The sequence below is a fragment of the Pleurodeles waltl genome, chromosome 9 (genome assembly GCF_031143425.1).
Source record: "Pleurodeles waltl isolate 20211129_DDA chromosome 9, aPleWal1.hap1.20221129, whole genome shotgun sequence".
Lineage (NCBI taxonomy): Eukaryota > Metazoa > Chordata > Amphibia > Caudata > Salamandridae > Pleurodeles > Pleurodeles waltl.
In genome coordinates this window covers 571173717-571185530 of record NC_090448.1, presented here as the reverse complement: position 1 = coordinate 571185530, position 11814 = coordinate 571173717, and the positions used below count along the sequence as shown (strand labels likewise).

Sequence of the window (11814 nt, the reverse complement as noted above, 5' to 3'; positions counted from 1 at the left end):
CCCAAGCTGGAACTCCGCTGTCTTCCGTGCCCAGCGTCTCAGGTCCTCCTACCGTTTCCGACAGTGGGTGCTCCGCCTGCCGTAGACTCCCAGGGTCGGCACCTCCTTGGTGGCAGCACGCCATATACCCTTCTTTTGATGGGTGCTGACCTGCAGAGAAAAACACACAGGGAAAGGTATTAGTCAGACCACCCTGCCTGTTACACTTATGGACCACCATACCCCTTCACATCGCCATTTGCACACACAGGGCCCAGCACACAAAGTGCCCACCCCCCAGGGGTCATCCACCAACCCCCCCTACATGAGGCCTTCACACACACCACACCATTACATTCATGCCCCATGTATTGTGCTCACAGTGTACTCACCTGTTGGTCTGGAGGCCCATACAGCAGTAGGTACTGGGGTAGGACCCCATCCACCAGTCGCTCCAACTCCGCCGCGGTGAAGGCAGGGGCCCTTTCCCCAGTCACACGGGCCATGGTAGGTTCCAGACACAGATCACAGCAGCACATACAGTGCAGGTCCTCTCCTGTTGAAGGTCAGGTAACAAGTGAGTGATCAGTTAGAAAATGGCGGTCACGTCCGCGGCGGTGCATACTGTCACCGCCGGCGTACATCACCATTGGCCACTGTACCCCATAGGGGCAATGTTATCCAATGAGACGTTGCACAGCAGTCGGGGGGAATTACCTCACTTCCACCTGTCCCTCCACACAGGACAGGCGGACGCCATTTCAGGGGGGAGCAGGCCCTGGATTATAACTGCTTCACAGTTCACAATTGGACATACAGGACAAATGACACTTATACATTAAAAATTAACATTATGCATTGTACTGGTGTGGATATGATGTAGTTTGTGACCGGCTCCTCACTCTTTGCCTCATAGTTTGCTGCCGCTGCGGTTGATTAGGAGATGGAGATATACCCCCGTGTACAGACTTGGCAACAATGGAGGACAGGCACATTATCCTCACATATAGACTTGACAGGACCACAATCACAGAGCTGTGTGCCCAACTGGAGCCTGACCTGATATCTGCTATCCATCACCCCACTGGGATCCCCCCTCTTGTGCAAGTCCTATCTGTGCTCCAATTCTTGACAACTGGTTCTTTCCAAGTGACAGTGGGCTTGGCAGCAGGAATATCACAGCCAATGTTCTCAAGAGTGCAGACCAGAGTGTTGTCTGCCCTGATTAAACACATGTGCAGCTACATTGTTTTCCACCAGGTGGAGGATTTGGCCACAGTGAAGGCTGACTTCTATACAATGGGACATATCCCCAACATCATTGGGCCAATTGATGGAACACATATTGCATTTGTCCCCCCTGGCAAAATGAACAGGTGTTCAGAAATCGAAAGAGTTTTCATTCCATGAATGTCCAGATGATGTGCCTGGCGGACCAGTGCATCTCCCATGTCAATGCTAAGTATCCTGGGTCTGTGCATGTTGCCTTTACCCTTAGGAATAGCAGCATCTCAAATGTGATGGCCCAACTCCAGAGGCACAGGTTGTGGCTAATAGGTGAGCCTTGGTTCCCACCCTGTGGATGTTGGTGTATGGGTGTGGTGTGGGCCATATGGGATAGTGTGTGGCTAAATGTTGTCCCTCGATATTTGCAGGTGACTCTGGTTACCCCATCCTATCATGGCTACTGACCCCTGTGAGGAATGCCAGGAGAACGGCAGAAGAATGTTATAATGAGGCACATGGGCATACAAGAGGGATAATAGAACTTATTTTTGGCCTCCTGAAGGCCAGGTTTCGGTGCCTCCATCTAACAGGTGGATCCCTGTGCTACCCACCCAAGAAAGTCTGCCAGATAATCGTGGCATGCTGTATGTTGCACAACCTTGCCTTGAGACACCATGTGCCTTTTCTGCAGGAGTAGGCTGGAGGTGGCCGTGTGGCAGCAGTGGACCCTGTGGACAGTGAGGATGAGGAGGAAGAGGATGAGGACAACAGAACTGCAGTGATTTGACAATACTTACAATGACACACAGGTAGGACAGTGGTACTTCATCTTTCATTGCCATTTTCTTGTTTATGTCACTGGCTCGCTGTTATTTCCCACTTCTATGCCCACTCACTGTACCCTTTGGCAATTCATTTTGCAGATGTTGGTGCCCCACTATCGCTCCTGGTGTGATCACTGCAGCCAACTACAACTCTTTCCTATGTGAACACTACTTTACAGTTGAATTGCAATGTTTGAACCTGGTTAAACAAATGCATACTTAAATCATTTGACATAATCCATACTTTTATTTTTTCAAAGGGTATTTATTGAAGTGCTAAGGAGGAGTGGGGCAAGTGCATTGGGATGAGATGATGATGGAGGAAAGTCCAGGGTATAGTTCCAGTCTATTGGTAGCACAGACGCATTGTCCAAGGGGCCATAGGAAGGGGAGCAAAGGCAGTTCAAGATGGACAGGGTGACAGAGTGGGACACAAGGGAAACAATAAGGAGAGTCTCATTTCCTGGCCGGGGTCTTGGCAATAGTCTCTGGCTTCTGCCTGGATCTCAGGGAACGTTTGAGGGGTGGTTCACCTTCTGCAGGTGGAGGGGTGCTGGTGGCCTGCTGGTCCTGTGGCGGGCCTCCTGTCCACTAGCAGCAACGGAGATGGAAGGCAGTTCAGATGTCTGGTTAGTGGCAGGGACCCGCTGTTGTGAGGCTGCCTCCCTCATAATGTTGGCCATGTCTGCAAGCATCCCTGCAATGGAGACCAGGGTGGTGTTAATGGCCTGCTAGTCCTCCCTAATGCCCTGGTACAGTCCCTCCTGCACGTTGGGCAGGATCTGGCCCAGCGTATCCTGGGAATGTTGGTATGCTCCCAGGATATCGGTGAGTGCCTCCTGGAGAGTCGGTTCTCTGGGCCTGTCCTCCCACTGGCGCACAGCAGTCCTCCCAGGTTCCCTGTTGTCCTGTACCTCTGTCCCCTGAACGGTGTGCCCACTGCCACTGACCCCAGGTCCCTGATTGTCTTGGGTATGATGTGTGGCCTGGGGTCCCTGTAGTGGTGGACACACTGCTGATTGACGTGTCTTGGGGACAGAGGTATGGCTACTCTGGGTGGGTGCTGTGGTGGTGTTTCCTGAGGGGGGAGGTTCTGTGGTGGTGTGTGACTGTGGCTGGGTAACCGACTGTCCATGTTGGTCATCCAGATCCAGGCAACCAGAGTCGGTGTCATCACTGTGGGCCTCTTCTGTGGGGGGACTGGATATTGCTGGCACCTCTTCTCCACTGACATTGGCTTAGGTACCTGTGGGGATGTTAATGCAGCGTTATTGTTTCTGTGTGTGACATATTGTGCATTGGTGGGTTGCCCTCTTTGGTTGTATTCGCCCTCGCAGCTTTCACTTGTGTGAGTTGGTATGTGGTGGGCAAGCTGATTCTCTCTGGTGTGCATGCTTTAGTGATAGGTGTTCATGCAGGGAAGTGAGTGTTGTCCATGCATTGGTGGTGCATGCAGGGCTTGGCATCGGGATGGGTGAGATGTGATGGTGGGGTGTGTGGGAGGTGGTGGAGTGATGGGAGTAAGGGTGAGGGTGGGGGTATGTGATGGGATGCAGGTAGGAGGGTGATAGTAATAGAGAGTTGACTTACCATAGTCCAGTCCTCTTGCTACTCCTGCCTGGCATTCAGGATGCATGATTGCCAAGACTTGCTCCTCCCATGTTGTTAGGGTTGGGGGAGGAGGTGGGGTCCGCCGCCAGTCCTCTTTTACTGCAGGTTGGTGTCTTGCTGCAATGGAGCACACCTTCCCCCGTAGGTCATTCCACCTCTTTCTGATATCATCCCTTCTTCTTGGGTGCAGTCCCACGGCGTTGACCCTGCTCACGATCCTCCACCATAGCTCCATCTTCCTTGCAATGGATATCTGCTGCACCTGTGCTCCAAATAGCTGTGGCTCTAACCTGATGATTTCCTCCACCATGACCCTTAGCTCCTCTTCTGAGAATCTGGGGTGTCTTTGTGGTGCCATGGGTGTTGTGTGAGTAGTGTGGGTGTGTAGGGTGTGTGATGTAAGGTGTGTCGGTGGTGTATAGGTGATGGTGGTGTGTGGCTCTGGTCTTGTCTGAGGTCATGGTGTGAGTCTTGTGCCAATGGTTTGTAATGGTAAAGGGTTGTGACTGATGTGGGTGTGTGCTTTATAGCGGTGTGGGTGTGGTGTGTGTATGGGTGTCAGGTGTGTGTTATTTAAATTGACCAATGTAATGTTGTTTTGTATGTGTGTGTGTGTATTTTTAGCGCGGTGGTATGTACCGCCAATGGTTTACCGCCATTGAATGTCCGCTGTGGTGATTTGTGGGTCATAATGTGGTGGCCGTTGTTCTGTTGGTGTAACGGTGTGGGTTTTGATACTGCCACTTTATCACTGACCTTTGATGTGGCGGAATTGTGTATGTGGCTGAATAGTGATGGATTGGTGTCTGTGTGTCATAATATGGTGAATGGATGTCTGCCGTGGCGTTGGTACGTTGGCGGCAGTCAGCGTGGCGGTAAGCGGGATTTACCACCAATGTGATAATGAGGGCCTTAGGGTCTAGATTAGCCTACAACAGTCCCGTCCCCATGCTCACTGTCCCGGCTCTATTGAGCTAAGGATCAAAGTTCTCATACGTTTTATGCACTTCGACCGCTATTTATCACTCTTCCAATCCTAGATAGATCAGAGAGCTATTAAAAATACGACAGAGTTTTATTTGTAACTAAAAGGTCACAGGTTCAAATAATCTCTATGAAAAAGTATGCTGGGTAAAAACCACACGCTTCTTGTATAATTGGAAGGTCAGTTTGTTAATGTACATCCTCCAGAATCATGTATGCATTGACAACATGCTTTCAAAAGCAGAGTTACGGTTACAAATACATTTTAAACGTAGCAAAAAAAAAATTATCGGAGTGACACCTAACACACAACCGACTCACCCTCAAAGCCCGTACTTTACCGTATTCTTGCTTACTTGGCCTTGCCCTGCCAAGGTAGAGTGTAAAAAACAGATAATAGCAAAATTAATGCGGTGTATTGGGAAAACGGTAGGGGCGTTACAATAAAGACCAACCAATGGACTGTTCAATTTTGTATGCAGAGGTCGTTGTTGTGTCGGTACAGCTTAGTTTGGCCATATTTCTTCCTGGTGTGTTTGTTTCTCGTCTGCTGAAGTGCCGTAGTTTTTATGTTGGTACAGTCAGGTGGACTTTACCTAACACGCGCATATCTTTCCAAGGCAATGGAGTTGCTGGGGGGAGCCGCAGCTCTACTCCTTCTTTTTGGTTTAACGTGCATGCTGGCATGGCGGCAGAAGCTAAAGAGGCAGCATCTTCATCTGCCCCCTGGCCCCATTGCCTTGCCACTGGTCGGAAACATCTTGCAGCTCCGTGGAAAGACCTTAATCCAGGCCTTGTTGCAGGTGATCCTTTTTTCTATTTTCATGCATAAAAGGTTAGTGTCTCAGGCGGGCTCTTGGGATAGGATTTTTATTTGTCGTTAGTGAATTGAGACGAAGGGTGGGATTGACCAGAGTTTTCAAGTTTCCCAAGTTAATTGTGTTTTTTTTTGTTTGGACAAACAGGGTACAAATCCCATACTGAAAGGAAAAACACTTGGTTAGGGTGAGTTACACGTGAATTTGTGAAATTTGAGAGGTCTGAACTACTAAACATCATATACATTTTCAGAGGATCTGCATGTAAACAGAGGGTGAGAGAGCTTGTGCCCACAGCTAGTTACGGCTGTAGAGGGGATCAGATGGGGACCGTGTCCCATTTCTGTTTGTCCTGCCAGAGCCCTCCACCCCCTTGCTACAGCTGCAGAACACGCTAGTAGTCAGCACAGGAAAAACACACATTGACCCTCGCCACACATAGTCAACACAGAAAAAACACACACTGACCCTCGCCACACATTGATTTATCGAACTGCTTCTTTGGAAAGCAGTGTTGTTTCATAAAATATTTATCTGACTGTATGTGTGTAGATGTATATACGTAACATACATATATAAAGACACACGTACAAAGTCAGATTTAAACATTTTCAGGAAACAAAGCCCCATCCATCTAGACTCCTTCCTTGGAGGCTTCAGGGTGCTCCATCGAAGAGGGGTTGCGAAAAAAGGGAAGGTTCCAAAATGCATTTTCCCCATGCAATTAAAATAGTGATTTTTCAATAGCGCAAAAGTCCAAATGGCTGAATAGAATTACACCAAATTTGGCAGAAAGCCAGATCTTTACCCAGAAAGTGTGTCTTTTTATGATTTGGTGTCAATCCGTTCAGAAGTTTTTGAGAACTTAAGGCTAAAATGTAGATATATCTGGACAGTTGGGCTTGTGAGAGTCCCGCAAGCATGAAGCTTAAAATAATAAAGCAGTCTGATTGGCTGGATGGGGGGCCTTTTTCATGTCTGTCGTCTTACCTCCTTGAGAGCAAGGTGCTGGGAGCTTGCTCTCTGATCGGCAGCCATTTAAAAAGCATAAATAAATAAGTTGTAACGTGGGATGGTAGAAGTATGCTGACCCCCTGGACCTTGTGTTGGGAGTTCCCAGACTTGTGCCCCCAGGGCCAAATGTAAACAAAAAAAAAAAAACATTTTGTGGGGGTTGCCACAATCCTGCTGGACTCCTGTGCTTGCACAAGAGACCCAATGGAGCAAAGGGCTGGGATGAATCCCAGCAGCCAAGGCTTTAAGTGGGAGGGTCCTGCTGGTGGTCAGCCCTGGCAGTTCTAACATGCATTTGCAATGCACTAGGGTCTCGCATTTCTCCAAGTAACAGCTATTAGCAGTTGTAAACTCCCAACTGGATTTTTCTTGCCACATTGAAAGAAAAAACTGCGCAATCCCGCTGCTACAGTTCACTCGAAAAAAGAAACCTATCGGCAAAAGTGCAATTATCTACATAACCGGCAAAAGTGATATTAACTATTTAACAAAGTCGATGTTATGCAAAGCGCTGGACTTCTGCCAAGCGAGATCACTCTGCAAACAAAAGATAAAAAGTAGTCCACAAATCTGATGGAAAACAGCAACCTTCGCATGTTCTCAGTACTTGGTCGCTGCGCTTGAGGAGGGCTAACCACCGGAAAAGGCATGACCTATGCGTGCCTTCCACTAATGAAAGCAAGCAGATTTTAACAGGCAAACCCACAAACCAATGAAAGACACTGGTGTGACGTGGACGGGGCTCCGAGCCCTTATCTAACTCCTAAAGCGTCTCGCAAGCGAAACGCATGCGCAAGCCCATGCAACGCAGCTCGACCCTAAAAAGCAGGTGCTGAGACAGGTCTCTGTCGGGCTCTCCATTTTTGCCCTCACTCTCTGGGTGAAAAAAAAATCTTAAATTGACAGCAGTACAACCCTTCACTGCCTTTGAGGTAACTTCAAATAGACTTGTTACAGTTCTTTCCCAGTCTTATTTCAAAACTGAAGCATTTTAAATATTTTATACAAAGAAGCTGTAGCTTATTTATTTATCTTATACAACTAACAACCATTGACAAAGTCAATAGTCCTGGCTTGTTGTAGGTGTAATATTACTTGTATTAGATAATCTGAATGCAGCAACAGAAAGAAGCAGCAAAATACCAGCCGGCTGGCACACTATGGTAAGAATAGGTTTTTCCTTTACTTGTTTTTAGGCCACACCCTTAATTACATTTCCTCACCAATTTGAGAGACTCACAGTTTTTTAATCCCACTTAAAGCCCTGCCTGCAGCCAACCCCAAACTACACTCTGCCAAATGCCATGATCATTGGGGTGGTGGTCAGTTGCAAGAGTTGCCATAGTTACGTGTGGTAATAAAATATCACTTAAAAAATAAAAGCTAGAAATTCTCATAGAAAAACAAAGGTTAAAGTTTCTTTATAGCTAGGTATGATAATAATAGCTTACTTCTGCTTTAAGACAACATCTAAAGTTCACTGAAAAAACTTAAACCCTTACCATGCACTGTTTATGACCTCACATATTTTCACCTGACTATAGCGTCAAGTTATCCTTTGCTTTTTCTCTAAATATGTATCATATATATTTATATGATATATATGTATTTATATATCACCTAGTGGCGGTCGGTACTAGGTAGTTAAAGTTAGGACCATGTTTCCATAGAAAAAAGTGTTTTTGACTTGCCTATATCTTGGGCACCGTTGACAAATGTTCACAAAAGTTTCCAAAAATGTGGTGCAGTGATTCTTGTTGTGCACAGAACGTTTCGGGGTGATCCGTCAAGCGAAGGCAGAGAAAAAGAGGATGTGAAAAAAGTTGTGTTTCCCAGGTTAATTCCCATTGGACCTTTAGACATGTCTACAGCCTGAACTCCTGGACAGAATTACACCAGATTTGGCAGAAATCTAGCTTTCGGTATGCAGTTCTCGCTTTCGCTAATTTGGTGTAAATCCTTTTAGTAGTTTTCGAGATATTAAAGGGGAAAAAATGGTATATCTGTGTCTGCGAGGACTTTGCAAATATTTCACAAATAATTCATGAAATTCGCAACTTTTTCGCAAATACACATGCAAAAAGAAGTGTTGCAATTGGCTCACCGCAACTTGACTAGAAAGTTGCGGCTGCCATTTTATTTCATGGGACATGGCACCCGGGGGTGAATTCAAAATTGAAAGTGGTGTAAGGGGTCAAGGTGAAGGTCCCCTGACCCCAGGGGTGTGATATAGGTGTGTTTTTGGGGCAAATTTTGAGTTTGAAATAATTTTGTGTTTCCATGCGTGATTTTTGCAAAAAGTTGCCCGTTTTCATGAATGATTCGCGATTATGGAAAAATTAGATTTTCATTCACTCACACACCAACTCAGACACTCATTCACCCACACAACCACTTTCAGACCCACTCAGGCACCGACGCACAGACCCACTGACAGAGACAGAGACAGGCCCTGTGGCCAACCTGTGCTACCCACGGCCAAAGGACGTGCATGACCTGGGGTTGGGTGGTTATAAGGGCTTGGCTGCAAGGCCTGGTTGCAGGCGAGGCTTTGCGACCAACCCCTGCTGCGCACGGCCAAAGGACGTAGGTTAGAATAACGTATAGTAATTAAAATTACTTTACGTTAAACATAGAAATTCACCAACAAAACAAAGGTTACAGGGACGTTATAGTTAGGTTCTGAATTTACTCGTACAAAACTATAGAAATTCAGCTGTTATAGTTAGAGTTCTTTTAAGTAACTATAATTCGCGCCCCAAGGTAACTATAACTCACGCCTTCGCCATGCACAGCTAAATACGCCACATAATATATAGTTGATGAAATCTTTTGTGGCATCTTTAATATCATCACTGCAACATTTTCAATAAAATTATTGATAATAAACTGTGCATGGCAAGGTCTTGAGTTACAGTTACATTGGGGGAGGAGTTGTAGATACTTAAAAGAACTCTCACTATAATTGCTGAATTTCTATGGTTTTGTAGAAGTACATTCAGAACTCCCTGTAACCTTTGTTTTTTTCATTGAATATGATATATATTACCTATGTCCAGTTTTTGCCTTCCTCCCTCAAAAATCCACCTCTAGAATGCCACTTCTAGTGATCTAGTTTGTCACTGAGACTGTGGTCTAGAGTCTGAAGAACTCCAGGTGGGAGGATTCCATGTTGCTCTCTTTTTAGGGGTGGGTGAGTGAAGCTGTGTTAGACTTGACAACCGTGGCATGACCACCCCTAATTTTGTGCCTGTTTCCCAGGTTGTTGATGTGTGCTGTTATTGTTACTCTGGGCACTTTACCACTGCTATCCAGTGCTAAAGTGCAAGTGCTTATGTAGAATATATGTGTAATTGGCTTTCCATGATTGTCATATTTTCTTTACTGGTAAGTCCCTAGTACAGTGCACTAGAGATGCCCAGGGCCTGTAAATCAAATGTTACCAGTGGGCCTGCAGCACTGGTTGTGCCACCCACATTAGTAGCCATGTAAACATGACTCAGACCTGCCACTGCAGTGTCAGTCAGTCAGTCAAAATAACTTTATTCGGCGTTTTGCCATAAAAGTGCACATGCATACATAAAAGTCATCATAAAATACAGTACTTATTGTATACGTCAAAAGCAAATCTATTAAATCTAAGTTTACCGCCCAAGCTTACTAAAACAGTATAAGATAATAAATACTTATAAAAGCATATATAATAATAGGACAATATAGTAATAAGACAATGCCTAGTTTCTCTTAATAAATGGTCACATTACCAGTTCATATCGGTTTCTAATGGTGATAGCAGATTTAATAAAACTAAGAATAGAAATGCACATTTGTTTAGATGAGAGGCTTTGAATGCCAGTCAATCCGTCTTTGTAGGAAGAAGTGTGCAAGTTACGCAAAATGGGTAATAGAAAGGATTTCCTGGGAACTGAGTAAAGTTTACAGAATAAAATAAAATGGCAAGTACTTTGTTTTGAAAAATTATCACAAGGGCATGGCGGTAGTGTTTTTTCCCACACGCATTTTATCGGGAACGCCACTCTAAAATGGCTCATATTAAATCTAAAAAGTAAACAGTATAAAGAAGGGGTTGGGAACCAAACAAAATAAGGTTCTAACAAGTCTGATGATAGAATTTGTATGTATGAATTAAAAGGACTCAATTTCTCTGCCACTTGGTATCTAAGATTCATAACATGCTCCTTATGTCGAAGTTTAACAATTTCTTTCGCATTGGCTGGCAGGAGCTCTGGTTTAAAATACATATACTCCAAGTCCAAGTTTCGGAAGCCATTGTGAACAAAATTTAACCATGGAATTTTGTTACAGTTTGTTAATGAAATACAGTCTTTTACGCAATCGTGTGTTAAAGTAGCCGCCGGGTTTGACCATACTTTTATCCATAGCAAAAGTGGGGCAATATCTATCAAATCTGTAATGTAGCGGATTCCAAGTTCCTCATGGCATAAAATGTTTGCTATGTTCTTAGGTACCATAAGTAACCGATGAAGGAATTTGTTCTCTGCAAGCTGTAGAATGCTTGGACTGATATATCCCCAAAGGCCACCCCCATATATTGCTGCCGAAACACATTTGGAGTTGTAGAGCGTGATGATCTGGTGGACCGGTCTATGCCCTAATCTGCAGGCAAAACGAAAGATTGCCTCAACATTTCTTGCCAGTTGTTGGAACTTAAAATTCAAATGGAATTTCCAAGACAAAGTGGAACTTAGATACAGACCTAGGTAGCAAAAGTCTTTTACCTTTGTCAAGGTGTTCCCCCCCATTCTAAAACATTTGGTGCGAGTGGTTTTGGGACCGCAGGTCATAACGTGTGATTTTTAAAAATTGACTTTCAAATCAAGCTCTCGTGTATGTGTTAAAAAAAGGTCCAGGAGGGTCTGTAGACTATTGGCCGTGCGGGCAATTAAAACAGCATCATCGGCATATAATAAAATTGGCAATTGTCTAAAACTCATCCTGGGGAAATCCTTACCATTTTGGACCAAACAGTTATACAAGCCGTTTATGTACAGTAGAAACAGAAAAGGTGCCAGTGTGCAGCCCTGTCTAACACCTCGATTGGAAGCAAGGGGATGAGACCTTTCACCATGTTGTCCAAACTGAATTAAAATAGAGAGGTCAGAGTATAAACGTTTGTTCAAATCCAGCAAATCCTGCTCAATCCCCATTGTATCCATTATGTCCCACAGTTTTGCTCTGTTCACCATATCAAATGCACTGGACAGGTCTATAAATGCTAAGTGGATAGGTTTCCTTTTGGCAATAACATATTTACTGAGGATAAGATGTAAATTTAGGGCCTGATCCACTTTGCCTAATCCAGGCCTAAACCCATA

General features: G+C 45.1%; 1 protein-coding gene across 2 annotated transcripts in view; it reads left to right on the top strand.

Annotated features, from left to right (window-relative positions):
• Positions 1-5177: 5177 nt before the first annotated feature.
• The window catches only part of LOC138259674 (cytochrome P450 2C15-like), a 376589-nt gene continuing 369952 nt past the window's right edge, over positions 5178-11814 (top strand). The window contains exon 1 of one of the 2 annotated variants that reach the window (XM_069207547.1): positions 5178-5428. In XM_069207547.1, coding sequence (XP_069063648.1) covers positions 5311-5428 — 118 coding nt within the window. In that variant the 5' untranslated portion in view covers positions 5178-5310. The remainder of the gene's footprint in view (positions 5429-11814) is intronic. The other variant, XM_069207546.1, reaches the window with a different exon arrangement.